Source organism: Mesoplodon mirus (genome assembly GCF_964341445.2).
Source record: "Mesoplodon mirus genome assembly, chromosome: 9".
In the NCBI taxonomy this organism is placed as follows: domain Eukaryota; kingdom Metazoa; phylum Chordata; class Mammalia; order Artiodactyla; family Ziphiidae; genus Mesoplodon; species Mesoplodon mirus.
In genome coordinates, this window is record NC_138985.1 from 44,047,569 (window position 1) to 44,069,565 (window position 21,997).

Sequence of the window (21,997 nt, forward strand, 5' to 3'; positions counted from 1 at the left end):
GAAGAGGCTGTCTTTTCTCCATTGTATATTCTTGCCTCCTTTAGCAAAAATAAGGTGACCATATGTGTGTGGGTTTATCTCTGGGCTTTCTATCCTGTACCATTGACCTGTATTTCTGTTTTTGTGCCAGTACCATACTGTCTTGATTACTGTAGCTCTGTAGTATAGTCTGAAGTCCAGGAGCCTGATTCCTCCAGCTCCATTTTTCTTTCTCAAGATTGCTTTGGCTATTCGGGGTCTTTTGTGTTTCCATACAGATTGTGAAATTTTTTGTTCTAGTTCTGTGAAAAATGCCAGTGGTAGTTTGATAGGGATTGCACTGAATCTGTAGATTGTTTTGGGTAGTAGAGTCATTTTCACAATGTTGATTCTTCCAATCCAAGAACATGGTGTATCTCTCCAGCGGTTTGTATCATCTTTAATTTGTTTCATCAGTGTCTTATAGTTTTCTGCATACAGGTCTTTTGTCTCCTTAGGTAGGTTTATTCCTAGGTATTTTATTCTTTTTGTTGCAGTGGTAAATGGGAGTGTTTCCTTAATTTCTCTTTCAGATCTTTCATCATTAGTGTATAAGAATGCAAGAGATTTCTGTGCATTAATTTTGTATACTGCTACTTTACTAAATTTATTGATTAGCTCTAGTAGTTTTCTGGTAGCATATTGAGGATCCTCTATGTATAGTATCATGTCATCTGCAAACAGCAACAGCTTTACTTCTTCTTTTCCAAATTGTATTCCTTTTGTTTATTTTTCTTCTCTGACTGTTGTGGCTATAACTTCCAAAACTATGTTGAATAACAGTGGTGAGAGTGGACAACCTTGTCTTGTTCCTGATCTTAGAGGAAATGGTTTCAGTTTTTCACCACTGAGAACGATGTTGACTGTGGGCTTGTCATATATGGCCTTTATTATGTTGAGTTAAGTTCCCTCCAGATAGTACACTTTTTAGTTATGTGTGAAACTTGATTTGTCTAGCAGGCAAATGAAGTATCCAAAAATAATTGTTTAAAACTTGCTAAATTGTGCCTCTGAGTACATAAGGAGCATTTTCTAAGACTCAGATTTGTTTGTTTATGTAAATCATCATATCAGCAGCTAAAAAGGAAGTGGGTGGAAGAAATTCCATCCTAGGGCTTCCAACTAACACTATATGAAAGTCTGTTAGAACCTGGGAATTAGATTAAGTGTTGCCATTCAACTAGATAACCGAGAAGGAGATTCAACCAGTATATAAGTTGGCAAAAAGTGAAGTCAAACACAATTCACTACGTATTTACTGGCAAATATCTGGAAAGATCACTCTACATTCAAGCTTTCAAGAACGAGTGAGCACAGCAAAGGAAACCATAAACTGAACGAAAAGATAAACCATAGAATGGGATAAAATATTGGCAAGTGAAGTGACCAACAAGGGATTAATGTCCAAAATATACAAACAGCTCATGGGGCTCAATATCAAAAAAACAAACAACCAAATCGAAAAATGAGTGGAAGGTCTAAACAGACATTTCTCCAGAGAAGACACAGCAGATGGCCAAAAAGCACATGAAAAGATGCTCAACATCACTAATTATTAGAGAAATGCAAATCAAAACTACAATGAGGTATCTATCTATCTCACACCGGTCAGAATTGCGGTCATCAAAAGGTCTACAAATAATAAATGCTGGAGAGGGTGTGGAGAAAAGGGAACTCTCCTGCACTACTGGTGGGAATGTAAATTGGTGCAGCCCCTATAGAGAACAGTATGGAGGTTCCTCAAACAACTAAAAATAGAGTTACCATACAATCCAGCAATCCCACTCCTGGGCATATATCTGGATAAAACTTTAATTCCAAAAGATATATGCACCCCAATGTTCATAGCAGCACTATTTACAACAGCGAAGACATGGCAGCAACCTAAACGTCCATCAACAGGTGAATGGAGAAAGAAGATGTAGTGTATATATGCACAATGGAATATTACTCAGCCATAAAAAAGAATGAAATGCCACTCGCAGCAACATGGATAGACCTAGAGATTATCATACTAACTGAAGTAAGTCAAAGACAAATATCTTATGATATCACTTATATGTGGAATCTAAAAAATGATACAAATGAACTTATTTACAAAACAGAAACAGACTCACAGACATAGAAAACAAACTTATGATTACCAAAAGGGAAATGTGGGGGGAGGGATAAATTAGGAGTTTGGGATTAGTAGATACAAACTACTATATGTAAAATAGATAAACAACAAGGTCCTACTTTATAGCACAGAAAACTACATTCAATATCTTATAATAAACTATAATGAAATGAAAGTTGGAAAATATATATCTGAATCATTTTGCTCTACAGCAGAAATTAACACCAAAATGTAAATCAACTATACTTCAAAAAAAATTTTTTTTAAAGATTGAGTGAGCTGAAGAAAATAAAAAACAAAAAACTGGGCCTATGAGAATATGCTACAGAAACTGTAAAGGAAACATCATTCCTACTGCTTAGCTCAGTGAATTTGATTTACTGTAGGAACAAAAATTAGATTTTAGAAACTTTTTGAGATCCTCGAATGTCAAAAGACACTGATCCTATAAAATAGGAGCCAACAGCTAAAAGGAGAAATCAAGCTAAATTAACGAGTAAAAAGAAAGATGAATAAGGTAAATGAGGATGGCAAGAAAACTAAATGCATAGTGGCAAAATTAAAATCTACACTGGAGGGCTTCCCTGGTGGCGCAGTGGTTGAGAGTCCGACTGCTGATGCAGGGGACATGGGTTCGTGCCCCGGTCCGGGAAGATCCCACATGCCACAGAGCGGCTGGGCCCATGAGCCATGGCCGCTGAGCCTGCGCGTCCGGAGCCTGTGCTCCGCAATGGGAGAGGCCACAACAGTGAGAGGCCCACGTACCGCAAAAAAAAAAAAAAAAAAATATATATATATATATACACACACATATATATGTATAACTTATATTAATATATACTTTTAAAATATATGCTATAACTTATGTTAATAAATGTTATAATATATATGTGACCAAGTGCATTTAATCTCCTAAATAAAAAAGATAGCTATTTTATCATCTTCAGTGAGAATTAAGAGAAACAAATTTTGGAGGAATTTTTCAGGAGAAATTTCAAGCACATATATTTGAGGACAGTAACTTCAAAACTGATTTTCTACCCAAATGAAATTAATCTCTCCATTCTGATACAGGTGGTAACATTAGTTACTCTGAGAGGTCTTAAAACACACACATAAACACATGCACATACAAATATACATACACACACACGATTACACACGCACACATATACATATTTACAGATATCCACGTGCGCACAGACATGAACACAAACACACATATAACTTTTTTTTACTCTGTTAAAGAGAGGCACATAGGAAGAGGAAAAAAGACTGGAATAAATAAATGTATATTTTACTTATGGTTACCTCTGAGTGATAGAAGAATAGGTGATTCTCCTTTACAGTCTTTCAAATTTACCAAATTACTTTCAATGAACATTTTTCTGAATTAAAAAAATATAAGTGTTACTCCCAAATTTCACTTAACACACCAATAATCTTTTTTGTGTGTAGCTGCATGTAATTCATGTCTATTTACTCTCATTTCATTCGGATATTCATTTGTTTATTATACAGTAAGTACATACACTGAGTACCCTCCTTGGGCTAGCCATATACCTATGTGCTAGGGTTAGAGAGAAGAGAAAACACAATCTCTTCCCGCACAGAGAGCCCATCTGAACATAATCCCCAAAATAAATAACTACAATCTTTCAGGGAAAAATCCAGTTTGTTATGAGGGACTATAATTGATTTAATTTGGACTTAGCTGACCGAACAAGGCTTCATGAAGGAAATAACACATAAACTAAAACCTGAAGGATTAATGGGAGTTTGCCTGACTTGGGAAAATATCTTTAATTAAAAAACAAAAACCAAAAACCAAAAAAACAGGAAAAAAGGCCAGTTTTGCTATTCTCACACTGAAATATTCAAATGTATTTCACTTTCTGTCATGATGTGCCACCCACTAAACATCGATTTAAAAATTCTTTTAACTAAACTATTTGTAATGGCTTTCATAAACATTGGTTTAGTTTGAGCACTATAATTCTACTTCACATTAGACACTGACTTAAAAAGATAATGTTACAAAGAAAGAATTTACTCACAGAATATATAAAGGAACCTAGTGTTGGGAGAAAGAAGACCTTAAATGGTACTGGGTGATGGGGAAGATAAAGCCAATCAAATTTATTTGCCATTAAATTCTTGCGTCAATGAATCCCATTTGGTATAAACTTAGCACAATTATTACATCATCTACTCTCAATGGTCTGTTGTGAGCCATGACCAAGCCTCATCTCTGTTAGGAACAGCTGAGTAGAAAGGAAGACTATGGCAGAGAAAATGACATACATTGCCCTTTCCTTAGTCATCAGAACTCATACAAACACCATGCCTTGGCTTCACATAGAATGAAAAAAGCACCTCTTAAATTCAACTTGATATAAAAGTTGAATATTATTATTCATATTCCAATATAACAGAATTCATTTGAATATGTGGCAACCTGGCTCTACAATACGCATTCTTCATTAGCACTACAGCAGGTGTGTCATCTTCTTGTCCATCCAGAAATATCCTCAACCAGGCTCTCTGTAGGGCCACCAGGGAGTGGCTGCATCTTAGTCTGCTTCTTGGTCCATTCAAGTTCTCACAGGAAATGGACTAGAGACATCATCTTTCAACAACTGAGTGAGTTCAGACCACATTTTTCCCTTGGACCACTGCTTTGTTCTTTACAAAAAGGGGATGGTGTGGCTACTCTAGTTGACTGTTGAGGATCATATGGAAGGTAAAGGTTTGAATGTTGTGCCTTGAAAATTATGTGAGTTTAGTATTGAGTAACTTTTTAGTTGTTTCAAAAGGTATAGCTCTTAGAGAATGAAATTAAGCAAATCGCCTACACTTACAACTTGTTTTCTCTTCCTTACTTTTTAGTGGAACAACCACTGAGTATTGAAGATTTATGACTTTCTTTTGGAAAAAAAAAGCTAAATATTCTCAAATAACATGTGACTTCAAAGTGACTTAAATGTCACTTGATTTTTCTTGATGTGTCTACACCAGATATTAAAAAGCCAAAAGAAAGGCATTTAATGCTTAAAAAATTTGTCGTCAAACATACCACAAATGAAAGCCTTAAGAGTTCTCCTCTAAAATAAATATCGTTAGAAATACTAAAATGAATTTTTAGGTCATGTGGATTGTAAGAGTATGTAGCTTACAGGGGAAATTTAAGTTTGGATTAAAGGCAGAATAATATGTGGAGGAGCAGAGTGAAGACAGTGCATTTCATTTCCTTTGGATTTGGAAAAGCACTAAATGAAAGTCACCAATCAAATATATATTTTTAGTCCCAATGACAGTGGAGGGGCTATTAACAGATACATAAATTATATACTTTGCATGTTTTTTTAAAAATATGTAATATTTTTACTTTAAGAATTTAAGTGTTAGGATGCAACATTCTTAAGGTAAATAATACAATAAGAAGGTTCTTCTCTACTGAAGTATGTAACTTTGAAATTACTTAGTCATTCTTTACAGAACAATAATTACAAAGTAACTTTCATTTTCAATGTTTTCAAATTTGAACTAGTAAATTCCTAAGTGTTTACAATTTATATGTACATATATCATGTACATATACTACAAATTAGTATTTGTTCATTCAACTAAAATTTATTGAATACCTACTAAGTATAAAATCCTGTATTTTTTAAAATATAAGTTTATATAATCTCTCATTTAGGCAAGAAATGTGCCTCATCACGTACATTAAAAATGAAAATAGGGCTTCCCCGGTGGCGCAGTGGTTGAGAGTCCACCTGCTGATGCAGGGGACGCGGGTTCGTGCCCCGGTCCAGGAAGATCCCACATGCCGTGGAGCGTCTGGGCCTGTGAGCCATGGCCGCTGAGCCTGCGCGTCCGGAGCCTGTGCTCCGCAATGAGAGAGGCCACAACAGTGAGAGGCCCGCGTACCGCAAAAAAAAAAAAAAAAAGAAAATACACTCAAGCTGATTTCCCTATTTGTGTTTGGAATATAAACTCTGATAAATACTAGGATGTTGACATTATGAGAAAGAAACTAATCATGTGAAATGACCCAGTCTTCAGTCTGAAGGATTAGGTTATGTTTATGTCATGCTTATGTTATTTGGTTTGCAGTCCACCCTTTCACCTGATTCTTTTAAGGCCTACAAACCCTGTTCAACATGTTTTCTCAAACTAGTAGGATCATTCTAATATTCAGAGATCTTGCTTCATTCATATGGAAGGAACATATAAAAGTAGAGGAAACCACAGCATGTCAGGAAAGGGTCACCCCTCTTAACCAAGAAAAGAAACTATCAGTAGGATTACAATAGTAGACAGCAGCGCACATGGAAACAGCACCACAAAACTTTATAATCAAGCTCACTTTTAAACTAAGGAAATGGTTTTGAGTGAATGTAACCTGCATTACAATAGGGTGTCTGTGTCTCTGAAAGCTTATGGCTGAATAAAAAACACTCTCAGTAAAAAGAATTGAGAAGTATCTAATTCTTAAAGGCTGCTGCTCTCACTACCTACAAAAAGTATTTCTCTACATCACGTATCTGGCTTTGAGCAAAAATTCTCAGAAGACCAGGGATAGAACCAGGCCTGACTGATCCAAGCGGCTTCCGCTGACAGTGGGCTGCAGTCCTGGGTCGTCTGGGATACCAGGACAGGTCTGCTTTGCTCCAAGTTATAGAGGGATCAGAGGCAGTGGCTAATGTGGTGAAGGAAATATATCCAAATATAACGACTGCAGCTCCTAGTATGGAATGTTGGCTTGTGGTGTAACACATTATAAAAAGTAGCTCCTATGCATACTTATTAAGATGTCTGTCAAAGTTAAATAACGTGGCCATTTCATTTATTGATTTTTAAATAAACGATGATATCAAGGCTTGGGAACGTGATTTCAGAAAAAGCATTTTAACTTTTCCAAGCACAAAGGGTTGCTTGAGGTCACAGAAGCCACAAAAACAAACTCTGAATCCTAAAAACTGCTTCAAAAATAAATCAGATAACCTGTGAAAGACTTTGGGGGAAGGTACATCTGAACTCTCCCCTTGCTGCATCCAAGTTATGAGCCCTTAGGGCTAGAATATCTTTCATTTGATGAGCCACAGTTTGAGTGCATGGAATAAGAACAGGGGCCAGCAGCCTTAAGGGAATATTTATCCACATGGATATTTATGGTACAGCTCCTTTGTGAGAGAATAGCACCCTTTTTTTGTGTGTGTTCCGGACTTGACCTTCCTTTGGCCTTGGAATTATCTGGTTTGTTTTCCTCTGTAGCCAGGTTCTGAAATACCAAACACAGCTGTAGGCAAACGAAGAGGGTAGTCAAATAGCCCACCCATTGGTGCCATAATAAATGGAAATGGAACTCATGTATGTAGAATTAAACAAGGTTTGCCTTGGCACCACTGTCTCCTATGAGTCATGCAAAGTCAGAAGAAAACAGGGACACCAACAAAACAGCAAGAAAGACAAACTGGAAGAGGGGCACTCTTTAGACTCAAATGAAGCCAGCATCATAAATTTCCTAGTGGCCAGGACTACTAGAAGGAAGAGATTGAGGAACACTGCTAAAGAATGTTGTAGGGATTTTTGTTTCCAAAAGGGACCCATGCACCTGTTGATGTGTTTTCCAGGCCCTTGAATGGTAACAATTTATGAGGCTATTAATACTAAGCCCAAGATTTATCAGATGTGCTGTTTGTCTTGTGGCCTATATAATCTCATAAAATTTGGGTTGCACTGGGTTAAAATGGAGTGTTCTGCTCTTGGAGTTATTCAGAGCATTTAAATTGCTTAATCCTACAAGAACGGTGTATTTAGCCTGCCTATTAGGGAGAGTCTTTAAGGATTCTCACCAGTTGCAGAGCCAGGCAGGAGGTGGCAGTCCATTGCTGGGTGAGGTAAAATGCAGGCAGCAGGGGAGGAATGAGTCCTGGAGACAAGACGATGCTTCTCTAATCCATCCATGCCATCCGCGGCCAGCTGAGCTGGGCGCACCGAGAGCACACGTGCGTGCTGTGGCTCCAGGAAGGGCTGTTGCCAAGAGAAGAGCACAGTAGAAAGAAACATGAGACAAGCACTAAGGGAGACACTGAGAGCGACGTGGCAACCAATTAAGTTCATCAGGTCAGAGACATAATAAACGGTGTGAAGGAAAAAAATAGAGAAAGGGAGAAACAAAACACGATCTAGTCAATAAATCCATTCAACAGATGTTTTCACACTGACGGCCAGGGCCTGTCTGCCTGGCTAAGGAGGAGGTGATGGCAGGAGGCCTGTCAGTTTGAACTGATAGAAAGAAACAGACCTTTAACCTCAAGAGGAACATTGACTTAGACTCATTTCCTACCTTGATACCAACGTTTTGAATACAGCCCCAGAATTGTTACAACGCAAAGTGGGAGAACAATTCAACTGCTTTCAAACCGCCAACAAAGCTCAATTCTGAAAACCCTACCTTGAATTTATTTCAGTAATATTGTCAATGACATTTATGAGAGCCTAAAAATTGCCAATTAAATGACTATATTTGACAACTTTCAGTCTTCATATAATGGTACAGAATAAGGAAGTTTTCATAGGTTGCATGGTGTAATCTCAATACTATGAAAAGTTTTAGTTTCTTTATAAAGTATTAAATATAATCTCAGTGATTTAACAACATTATCAATCTTCATACTTCTCAAGTTATGAAATCAAAGAGCCAGAATTTGGAAGCTCCTGAAAGATTCACTTGGTCTATTCCTCTGTCTCCAAAAAAGACAATCTCTAAAATAGAGACAGGCGGTTAATTTAATTATCAGTGTTACACACCGAATATTTCCTCTCTTCAACATCACGGGATTCATAAACTTTGTGTTGATTTTTATGTTTGTTTCCTTTTCCATGTTCCCAACAAACGTGAAAAGTAGCTGAACAGTGACACAAAGGATGATCATCACATTCCATGGATAAGGAAACTAATACTCCAAAAGGTTAACAAAGCCTTTTAAATACAAGCCTAATTGCTATAATTCTTAAAATGTACATGGTCTTCTGCTTTGGTCTACCTGCCAGGCATGTACTGTTTTAAGACTGAATGCAAACATCACCTCTCCTTAGTAAGGCCCTGCCTTAACCTTCTTGTCAGGGTGGTGCTCCTCTAGCACAAGGCTTGGTACATCCTTAGTGTACAAATTATTTACTTAGTGAGAATGCTAACAAATCTACATACAACACAACTGTATTCAATGCATATTACATGGTTTTATGTCAGTATGACTTTATCTGTATGAGTTAATGCTGTATATAAAAATGAGTAATGATTATGAATATGTATTTAGTTATAGACCATAGACAGAGATTCCCCAATTTAGAAAAAAGTTAAGAATCCTTTAAAATTAAAAGTTATAACTAATGTATGTGTATATGGTGTTACTTCAGTTTTGCTCTGCAGAATAACTGAACCATCAATCAACTGGAAGGCATTTGTCACATCATTGAGCTCTGGGCATTTGCTTTGATGATTAGAATGACTTGGCCAGGATGTAGATCTAGTTCTAATAGTTTTAACACATCTACAGGAGTCTAAATCTCTTGTTTTCTTGAGCATCTCAATGTTCAATTCCCTAAGGTACAGCAGTAGGATTGACATGGTTCCTCCTCTCATGAAACTTATATAGGGAATGTAAATGTGCAATTATGACTTTGGGAGTTTTCTATGGAGAAAATGAGCTATTCTGCATATGATCTAAAATGCCTGGGTAAATATATACCTGGATGTTTGTAATATCTATCCCTTCTGTCTCTTTCTATTATAATCCAAGCTAATGCAAAGGCCCTTGATTGATCACCCTACCTCTAAAATCAACCCATCCAATTCTTTCCTGCAAGAATTCTCTTCCTAAAGCTCTCCTGTAAGTAAAAAGCTGGTAGAAAGTCTGTGAAGGTAAAGCAAAGTTTGAAGAACCTCGCCAGCCTGTCATCTGGAATCTCCCTAAGTGAGGCCAACTTGAATTTCAGTGTTAGATCTTCTATTCCTTTTTCAGATTCCAGCTCAAATCCTATCTACTGTATAACAAATACCATCTCCAGGGCTGCATTCATGGGCTCTTTCCTGTATAAAAAATATTAAAAATTAAAATTTATGCTAATATTGGCATACACTGGAATCATTATCATAATATTCATTTTTTCTGATTAAAAATTAACATTTAAGACATTTTTGGGGCCCCTTAGAGTATCATGGGTTCTGGGCACAGTGTCTACTGTGTCTAACAGATATGTTGGCTCTGATCATTCGTGCTTCCAATCTATCTTTTCTGTATCACCCCCTCTAGGTGTGTCCATGAAGCTTCACATTCAGCAACCATTCACTACCTCTAAAGTCCTCTTCAAATTTTACATGGAACCTTTTCAAGCCCATATATTACATGCACTTTCCCTCTCCACTACATTCCCATCACATTTTGTTTTTCTCTCTCCATTTCCCTGCCACCATCTTTTATATTTTAGAGTTTCTGCATGCAGTAACTACTTATTGAGGTCACACTCTGAGCCAGACACTTTGCAGGTGTGTTGAGCCTTTTTTATGTTTATTGTCTAGTGAGGAGACAGATACTAAATATTTCTAAGTATAATGTAATTATAATGAGTGCTATATGGGGAAAATGCAGAGTATCATGAAAAACTGTCAAGAAGAACCTAATTTAGAGGTTGAGGGAACTTTAAGAAAGTGACATTTAACTTGAGCTGTAAAAGATAAATTCCATTAGCCAGATGCAAAGTGGGGAGAAGGCTCTAGATAGGTTGTGTGTGTGTGTGTGTGTGTGTGGTGTGTGTGAAATCATCTTTCCATGTATAATATTGAAAGCTCTTTGAACCAGGGACTGGATCTATATCATCTGTGAACTTATATTGTGCTGCATTTTGTATTTCTTATGCTTTCTCGAAGTTAAATATTTATTTGCGCATTAAGAATATGTAACATGGGACTTGCAGTACTTAAGAATCCGCCTGCCAATGCAGGGGACACAGGTTCAATCCCTGGTCCGGGAAGACCCCACATGTCACGGAGCAACAAAGCCCGTGTGCCACAACTACTGAGCCTGCTCTCTAGAACCCGTGAGCCACAATTACTGAGCCCATGTGCCACAACTACTGAAGCCCACGTGCCTAGAGCCCGTGCTCTACAACAAAAGAAACCACTGCAATGAGAAGCCTGTGCACTGCAACGAAGAGTAGCCCCCTCTCACTGCAACTAGAGAAGGCCCACACGCAGCAACAAAGGGCCAATGCAACCAAGATAGATAAATAAATTAATTAATTTTTTAAAAAAGCATATGTAACAGATATTTGAGAGTTAAAGGCCATGTTTTTTTCAAATAACATAACCATGTTTTAGATGACTGGGGTTACTACATGTTTTCCCTCTTAATGAATAACTCAATACTGTAAGAGCTCCATGTTAATACCACCGCCACCTTCTTTCTTTCTTTGCTAATAAAGCATATTTATTGCTTTACTTGGACTTCACAGGAACCTTTGAGATAATGGAATTACAGTTTGCTACCTCATAACCAAGATACAAATGTTACACCTCAACACAGACCTTTACAAACAGGCAAGCAAATTCTACTTATTCAATTCTACTTATCTAATCTCCTTATCCATACTATTAGGAATACGGCAATATAGGTAAGAGACAAACAACTACTTGTTCAATAGTAGTTATTTATTCATCACATGTAAGTGTCCTTCCAATATCTACTGTGCATGCAGATAGAAAATACTGATAGATGCCATGCTGGGTTGTATAGATAGGAAAGTGAGTTAAGCATCGCTCCTGATCTTATAGGTTGACACCCAAATTCAAGCACTTTGTCCATAAATAGTAAGTTCCATAAAGATATGAGCTTTGCCTACTGAATCATATATTCCCATGCAGTGTTTCACACATATAGTAGGTGTTAACAAATATATGTTGAATAAATACATGAATAGAAAGGAGATACATGGCCATCTTTAAGATCTCACTACGAGGATAAAACAAGAAAGCAGCTTATAAGCAATCATTATATAAAGAACCAAGGAATGGCTAATGAAAATATAAGAAAATAGAGAACAGACAAAACAACTATCAAAGTACAATACTCTGAAGTTATTTAGTGATGGAGCCAAGAGCTGAGGGAAACGAGTGATTTGAGAATTATTTTTTTCCTTTGTGCTTTTATGTGGTTTCCAAACTTTCTGCATATCACAATTAAGAAAAATGGCAAATGTTACTTAAAATAAATAGTTGAACCTTTCAAACACTTCACTGGGACAGATTCATAATTATTGGTTCTAAGGGCAGACATGGATCAAATATTTTTGAACCTTCTACTGAAAAAGGACTATAAAAGAGAGAAAAGTTTATTCACTTTCAAAAGAGTTGACTACAATTATATGCCTTTACAAATGAAGTATAGCTTTTAATGTATAGGGCAAATCTTGACAATCTAGTAAGGCACTGATTATTATGGTACATATTAGTGACGAAAGTATCACAAAACAGTAGGCCACTTTTATTTCAGATGGATATTACTCCTCAGCAATAAAAAGCTTCCTTCATGAGGCTGAAAATTGAGATAGTATTTTTATAGCTAAAAAAAGTGTTTCATTAAACATTTTTTTCTATTAGCAATTTTAACGAGAGAGAATTTTGTTCGTGGTTATTTCCCATACTTCGAAGTAAGGACAAAAATGCATGTTTCTCTCTTGCATCATCAGAAAAATAAAATGTCTAACAGTTCAGAACCTACTGCTACTAAAAATTGCATGCATACCCAAATTAACCTGTCATCTATTGAGTGCCTTTGGAAAATGTGTCATGCCCAATAAATGAATAATAAACATGCCCTCATCCCCCAAAAGCATTCTTATTTAAAATACTTTTTAAATACATGTAGTATTTTGAGCCTGTTTCTTATGCATACATGGCCTTTCTTTTTTCAGGTGATTTAACTAGGGACTTGGTTTTGATTGTTTACTTTGCCAGATTGTTATTCAGGGACATTCTGTCAGGCTACTGAGATGTGTACGACAACCTTTTCTATATGAAATGGCCTAAGGCCACTACACCTGAACATCATCTGTCTCCTCCTACTGATAAAAGTTGCAAAGTACTTTCAGTGAAGAGTTATTATGCCCCTACTTTATAAATTCTTCAATGATACCTAGCAGGACATCAATGTCATTGGGGCCTGGGCCTTCCTAAGCTGTGGGGCATAGGCACTGCCATCTATTTGGAAAGTGGGTCTCCGTATATAGGTCTCTGTATGGCAGGCACAATGTTCTTGCTGTTAAATATTTGGGAGTGGCTTGCTAATGGAGATTATGAAATGATAAAGCCCCTGGGTTGAGGAGACTTCAAGGTTCTATTTTTTTGTGATAGCAGTGATTTTTTATTTTGCTTCTGTTTGGTTTTATGTTGTTTTCTTGTTGCCACTGCTCAGGGACCTATTTTATGGCTTCTGGGTTTTCACTTTGTTCTGGATGGTTACCTTTGCTTCCAGACATATTACTCATTGTGTGCTATAATCAATATCATCATGCAATTTCAGCAAAAGCAAATACAGAAATCATAAATTATAGCGTTTAATCTTTGAAATAATCAAAATTATTTGGATTAGTTTAATAAAAGATATGACCTAAAAATAAAGGAAAAAGGATCATGGGAAAATAATTAGAAAAAATATTAAAATTCTGTTTCTAAATCCATTTCTTTAAAGAATATGTTCCTCCTTGTTTGGCATTATGAGAAAATTGAATTTTCTTTTTGGTTTGCAGTGCTTTGAATTTAAGAAGTTTTGCTTTTACAGAAAAGTAGAATCATAAATATCCCTAGGGGTTATCTTATAAGATGCCAAGGACTAGAGGGAATTTACACGTTCTAAAGTGTTTGTATTATTCAGTATGGGTGTAGAAATAGTGGTTAACTTTACTTTTTAAAGCTAAACATGCATATTAATAATTTAAAAGTAGCTATCAAATAAATAGAAATAACATATATAACTTTAAAGTAGACAAACATTTTTAGAAGGAGACAAAACAAAGAAGCCATCAGTCTAAAAATAAATGGAGAAAAAAATGAAGCACTGAAAAAGCTGTACAAACATAATTCACAAAATAAGATGCTACAAATTCCTACATATCACTAAACACAGTTGATGTCAATGTACTCAATTTGCCAGTTAAAAGATGAAGACAGTCAAATTGAATTTCAAAAATACAAAGGCTATATTCTTTGGCAGACCAAGATTAAATTAAAAGGTTCCATGATATAAGAAAATACTAACAACACAACAACAAAAAGATGTAAAAGCCTTGTGCAGCCCTGTTAAAACCAGATGAAATAGACTTTATGGGGAAAATATTAGAGACCATAATAAAGGTATATATAAAATAATACGGAAGTTCAATTAACCAAAAAAAAATTCTAAAACTAATAACAGGAACTCAAAATATAAATTGGCAAAACTATAAAGAAAAATCAACATCATGGAAGGAGATTATAACAAACGTATAACAAAATGAGTGAGGTTACAAAAGATTTGAATTAACACAATTCCTTGGTGATATATTGAAACTTGCAGCCAAACATATTCTTTCAAGCACACATGTAACAATTGCAAAATTGACCAATACAATAAAGGAGGTGTCAACAAACTTTAAAGAATTAATATTGAAAATGGAATATTATTCAGCCTTAAAAAGGAAGGAAATTCTGACATATGCTACAACATGGATAAACCTTGACGACACCATGCTAAGTGAAATATGCCAGTTACAAAGGACAAATACTGTGTGACTCCACTTATATAATACACCTAGAGTAACTAAATTCATATAGACAGAAAGTAGGATGGTGGTTACCAGGGGCTGGCAAAAAGGGGAAATGGAGAGTTATTGTTCAGTGGCTACAGAGTTTCAATTTGGGAAGAGGAAAAATGTTCTGGAGATGGTTCGTGGTGATGGTTGCACAACAGTGAATATACTTGATTGCCACTGAACTGTACACTTAAAAACAGTTAAACAGTAAATTTTCTGTTACATATATTTTACTGAAAAAAAGAAATTAATATTATTCAAATCATATATGAGGACCACATTATAGTCAGAGATGTAAACTAGGTAGATGAAAAGATACACTATATTCTGTGATAGAATCACTATCATAAAGATAACAGTTCTTCCCAAAAGAATCTATAATTTCTGGAATGTTTCAGCTGATTCTAAATTTTGCATAGGAGAGCAAAGGCAGAGAATACCCAAGTGAATTGTGAAAATAAAGAATAAGTTGGGGAGATATGACCAACCAGATATCTATACATACTAAAAACTAAATTATTTCAGACATATTAGCACAATAGATTAATGGAAGAGAACAGAGAGCCTAGAAGCAGACCCATGAGTATACGGAAACTTGTGATATATAACAGAGATGATCTACACAGTAGCAGGTAAACAAAGAATAGTCAATAAACGATGTTGGGAACACTGGTTATCCGTAAGGAAACAACAAATTTAGATACCTACCTAACACTACATGCAAAAAACAACTGAAAGTGGATGAAAAACTTAAATGTAAATGCACAATTTTTAAAGTTTTATGGAAGTAGATGGAGAATATCATTCTAAACTTGAGGAAGGAAAGAAATTCAAATACTTCTGTTTATCATAAGCCAGAAAAACACAAGCCAGAAACTGGGTAGAAATATTTGCAAAACATAAAATAAGGCAACGTTTAATGTCTACGTTACCTATATAACTCCTAAAAATAAATAGGAACAGGAAATGGACAGAAAGTATGAACAGGAAATTCCCAGATTAAATAATAAAATATTTCAATAAATCAACAAATACATGAATAGAAAACCCTCACTAGTAATCAGAAAAATGCAAATTAAAACCAACATGAGGGCTTCCCTGGTGGCGCAGTGGTTGAGAGTCCGCCTGCCGATGCAGGGGACACGGGTTCATGCCCCCGTCTGGGAAGATCCCACATGCCGCGGAGCGGCTAGGCCTGTGAGCCATGGCCGCTGAGCCTGCGTGTCCGGAGCCTGTGCTCCGCAACGGGAGAGGCCACAACAGTGAGAGGCCCACGTAACGCAAAAAAAAAAAAAAAAAAAAAAAAAAACCAACATGAGATATCAATTTATACTCACAAGATTGACCAGAAATTTAAAAGTCTCATGATACCAAGCATTACAGAAAACATAGAGCAAGAGAAACTCATAGACTGCTTGTAGGAGAATAAATCATTATAACTACCTTAAAGAACAATGGACTAATATTTAGTAACAGTGAAGATGGACAGTAAACCTACAGCATAAATGGTGAATGAGTGAAAAAAGCAAGCAAAAAACGTATATGAAGTCAATTATTTAAGTTTAAAAATATGCAATATACATTGTTTTAATTAATAATTAATATACATTGTTTAAGTATATATGAATATAATAAAAATATAAAGAAATGCACAGGAAAAATAAAAAGCAAATTCAGAAAAGAAGGAATGGGAGGAGGATGAAATATGAAAGAGATACATAGTAAACTTTATATATATTACGTTTTATCTCTCAAGCTGGATGTTATGGATGTTCATTATATAATCTTTATTATTTTTTCTGTATATTAATACATTTAAAATAAGTGTAAAATGTCAATAAATTGGCACATATAAAACACCAATATTATTATAACATAAAATTGGTTTTATTGAAAAGACTAAGTTTTTGTAGGGAGGGAACAAAGATTCACTGGAAAATACAAAAAAGAAAAAATAAGAGAAAAAAGAAATAAAGAAAAAGTAAAAGTAGGTGAGAAAAAAAATAAGTATGAAAAATTATTTTTTAGTAAGTTTAAGTATGCTAATTTACTTTTAGGTCATATATTCATAAGATATCAATTAATTTGTACTATATTGTACTGATTGATAAATGAGTACAATAAAATGTACAATTAAGTATATTCTGTCTTTAGAATTTCAACATATTATCATGAAATTCATCTCAATGAGAAAACAATGATACTTAAAGGACTGAGAAATTAGTGCAGAAAAATGTAAACTGGAAACTTGAAATGATGATTTGGAAGAGAAGAAAAAACAAATTTAAGTGTGCAAACTTTAAGAAACTAAAGAAACATAAAGACACTTAAAAGCAATCATTTCTAAGTACTGATAATATGACTGATTTATTGTTATTTTCTTAATATTTTGGCTGACCTGTATTTTCCAAATTGCCTAATAAACAGCATTTTTAACTCTATTTTTAAAGTTATTTTCAAATGTTACACTTTATTGTGATATCAATATCTTAAGTGGTTAAATATGCTAAGGGGATTAGCATGGATATTAATTTGGACTTGGAAAAAGAGAGACTACTAGATACCTGTGAACAGAAATCTGACTGCATTTTCATACTCTCAGTCCTAAACCTAGAGCCCAGAACACAAGGGCTCACTAAATGTTGAGAATGTATATATTATAACATAGAAATATAACTGCTTCTAGTCTAAGATTAGGGGAAAAATCTGACTCTCTAATGTATTTGACTGAGCTGATAAATCTACCTAATTTTTTTCAATGTAATTTAAATTTCTTGTTTTCTTCTTCACATTGTGTCAGAAAACACTTTGGTAAACCCAAACCCATCAGCAACTCTAGGTCACTAAGATTTTCTCTAGTATTTTGTTTTTAACTCACCAGTGTATTGGAATAATCATTTTATGCAATTAGAACCACAGTTAGAACAGAGTGATTGAGATGAAGTTTCAGAGAAAGTCTACTCTCCTGGAGATGTTACTGGGTGTGTACAAGTAATTCAGTATTACCCTGGGGCCTGAAGTAGGGGTGGGCCGCTGGTTGATGACATTTGGCTAAAAACTGGTATAGTGCCGAATAGAACCCGGATATGGTACCTGAGAGCAGTGGTCTCCGAAGTTGGGAGTACACATACATCCAGTGAGTGCAGAAGAAAATAGCAGAGGTGCTACTTGTGTTTAATTTTTAAATAAAAACACAAGAAAGCAAATTAACTATATTAATATTTGATATATGGATAGACAGTAGCATTTACACCCAGTCCCTGCATCAAGGGTCATACAGCACAAACTCTCTGAGATATCCTAAGTTAGGGAGGAGAGTCCAATTTCAAACCTTAATACACAGCTACAGTAATCAAAACAGTGTGCATAAGGATAGACATATAGAATTGGAATTGAACTGAAAACCCAGAAATAAACCCTTCCATTTACGGTCAACTGATTTTCACCAAAGGTGCCAAGACAATTCAAAAGGGAAAGAACAGTCTTTCAACAAATGGAGCTGGGACAACTGCATACCCACAGGCAAATGAAACTGAACCACATCCTCACACCAAACACAAAACTTAACTCCAAATGGATCACAGAATAAATACAAGAGCTAAAACTATAAAATTATTAGAAGAAATATAGAAGTAAAGCTTCTTAGATATAAGGCCCCAAACCAACAGTGCCTCCCCAAAATACAGATATAATCAGAAGTAAAAACTTTTATGCTTCAAAGGACACCATCAAGTAAATAGTTAATACACAAATCAGAGAGAATCTCTGCAAACCATATACCTGATCAGAGACTTGTACCCAGCATGTCTGAAGTATTCTTATGCATTAATAATAAAAAGACAACCCAATTTAAAAATGAGTAAAGGGGCTTCCCTGGTGGCGCAGTGGTTGAGAGTCCGCCTGCCGATGCAGGGGACACGGGTTCGTGCCCCGATCCCGGAAGATCCCACATGCCGCGGAGCGGCTGGGCCCGCGAGCCATGGCCGCGGAGCCTGTGTGTCCGGGGCCTGTGCTCCACAACGGGAGAGGCCACAGCAGTGAGAGGCCCGCGTACAGCAAAAAAAAAAAAAAAAAAAAAAAAAAAAGAGTAAAGTTTCTGAATAAACATTTCTCTAAAAGACATCTACAAATGGCCAATAGCACATGAAAAGATGTTCAACATCATTAGCCGTCAGGGATTTGCAAATCAAAACCACGATAAGATGCAGCTTCATTCCAACTAGAAAGGTTTACCATAAAAAAGATAGCTAAGGGCCTCTCTGGTGGCGCAGTGGTTGAGAGTCCGCCTGCCGATGCAGGGGACACGGGCTCGTGCCCCGGTCCGGGAAGATCCCACGTGCCGCGGAGCGGCTGGGCCCGTGAGCCATGGCCGCTGAGCCTGCGCGTCCGGAGCCTGTGCCCCGCAACGGGAGAGGCCACAACAGTGAGAGGCCCACGTACCGCAAAAAAAAAAAAAAAAGGTAGCTAATAACAATCGTTGGTGAGGATGTGGAGGAATTGGAACTGTCATACACTGTTGGAGGGAAGATAAAATGATGCAGCCGATTTGAAAAACAGTTCTGCAGTTCCTTGAAAAGCTAAACTTAGAGCTACCATATGACCCAGCAATTTCAGTAATATGTATATACCTAAGAGAAATGAAAATATCTCACAAAAACTCATACATGAATGTTCATATCAGCACTATTCATAATAGACCAAAGTAGAAACAACCCAAATATCCATCAACTGATGAATGGATAAATAAAATACGGTATATCTAATGCAATGGAATGTTATCCAGCCATACAAACTTTGTTTTGTTTTTTCCTCATTTGCAAAACCACAAACCATGGTTGCTATTTTCAGGGGAAAACTTAGGTATTAAACTGCAAGCTCATAAAATAAAAATACCTAAAAAAGTATAAATATCCTCCTAGAATAAATTTTATTGCATTAACTCTTAATATCTTCAGACCTTAAAAAAGACAAGCCGGGCTTCCCTGGTGGCGCAGTGGTTGAGGGTCCGCCTGCCGATGCAGGGGACACGGGTTCGTGCCCCGGTCTGGGAGGATCCCACATGCCGCGGAGCGGCTGGGCCCGTGAGCCATGGCCGCTGGGCCTGCGCGTCCGGAGCCTGTGCTCCGCAACGGGGGAGGCCACAACAGTGAGAGGCCCACATACCGCAAAAAAAAAAAAAAAAAAAAAAAAAGACAAGCCTATGTATTATGCCAGGGTCGGAGATCAAACAAGGGCAAAAAGTGGCCGGCAGCTCCCCACAGGGGACACCCCAAAGCCAACCCTCCTCCTGGGGCTCCACGGGGGAGAACTGGTCTGCTGGTGTTTCAATGTGTCCTATAGAAAAGCATGTTATAAAATGTTGAGGCCAAACATTCATCATACAACAGACCTTACAAAGAGGAGGACTTAAGTCCTAGGTTCTGAAGAACTTGGTTAATCAGGTTTGGGGGGATGGAAAAGAAAAAGGGGCACAGGCAGAAGTCTCCAGAAGCATTTGAAACTAGACGGGTCACAACCTCTGACCTACCTGCAGGCCGCCAGGGTGATCAGTGTGCACAGCTCCCCTGGGAAGCCAGAGGTCAAGAAGCAAAGAGCCACTCATCTGGGCCAGGTCCCCCAGGCTCTTGACAGTCCCCACGACCCGGCGAGCCGTCTGTTCTCAAAGCAGGCATACACAAGCTTTTCTAGGAATCCAGATGCCCCTGCCCCGACTTCCATCCCAGGCCAGACAGAGGCATATCGACAGGGCTACCAGCTCCCCCAGGAGCCTGTGGGTGGGAGAGACGGGGGCAAACTTCCGCCTCCCTTTCCATGATGTAACAGATCATTCCAAAACGGCGCAACACTTGCAGGCATTTCTAAAAAGTGCAAACACTCTGTAGTCTATGGACCCTGGGAAAGAAGGATGCAAAGGTCTCTTGCCAGGAAAATACACAACTGAGAAGGCTTGACGGTGATTCCAGGCCTGGGTCCCCGTGGAGGAGCCTGGTTCTGAAGGAGCCCCAGAGCAAAGGCCGGGTAGTAGCGAAGGCGGAGGCTGCCTCTGTGAGGAACGGCTCACAGAGGCCGGGCGAAACCTGGGAGCCTGACCGCGGACCAGGCCTCAGTCCCCGGAGCCACGGTGCTGCGGCTACTGCCTACCAGGGAGGCCCACGCTGCATGACGGACTGCAAGAACGTCGCCTTTCATGAACTTCGGTGATTTGGAAGCTTCAGGCCCGGGCTGCACTTGGAAAAACCGAGGGAGGGCCCTCAAAGGACGCCCACCGCCAAGCAGGCCTCCTGTGCAAGGGCGCATGCGGCCTCGGACGGCTGGTCCCGTGACTCAGCACCAATTTGAGAGGCAGAAAAGGACTCACACCTGGATCTCCAGGTAAATCGTCAAACGCAGGTCTCTTCCCACGGCCAAACTTCCTGAGAAGGTGGTTCGCTGCATCTTGGGAAAAGATAAAAGACTTCTTCGGCAGTTAGCCCTGTGCTTCTTACCTCCTTCTTGCAAAAATCCTGCCTTTCTCGCTGGGCTCACTGTGGTGCCGAGTCTTGCAGCTCTTTAGAGGGCACGCAGAGGAACTCGGCCTGGTCTCCACTCCCCCAGTTGCAGGAAGAGCTAATGCTGCCCAGGTGTTCTAACTTCCCGTCCTCATACGTGGTGGGCGCCACCTGCGTGAGCGCCTCTTCAACTGAAGCCGGAGGTACGCCTGCTTCACCCGCACCTGGGATGGTCCGCTGTCCCATTCTCTCCGTCCTTTACAAGTGTCACTAGTGAGGTGATGTGGTAAAATTCCGCTTCCTCCTACACTGCTTCCTCCGCGAGGTTTTTGTTAATGACCAGCTTTCGGAGTCTCAGAGAGTTTTCAGCACGGGCCCCAAAGAGGTGCGCTCGCTGTGGGCTAAACAGGCACCGGTTGCATCCTTGTCCGAGTCCAGGTCGGCGTCAGCCTGGCACGAACGGTACAGGAAGGATTTCAGGTCCCGACTGTGCATCTGGGAGGTGGTGAGGAAGTAG

General features: G+C 37.9%; 1 protein-coding gene across 1 annotated transcript in view; it reads right to left on the reverse strand.

The window, feature by feature from the left end:
• HDAC9 (histone deacetylase 9) overlaps positions 1-21,997 on the reverse strand; it is a 568,543-nt gene that overhangs the window by 311,305 nt on the left and 235,241 nt on the right. Inside the window, exon 13 of the mRNA XM_082632918.1 lies at positions 7,999-8,176. Coding sequence (XP_082489044.1) covers positions 7,999-8,176 — 178 coding nt within the window. The remainder of the gene's footprint in view (positions 1-7,998; positions 8,177-21,997) is intronic.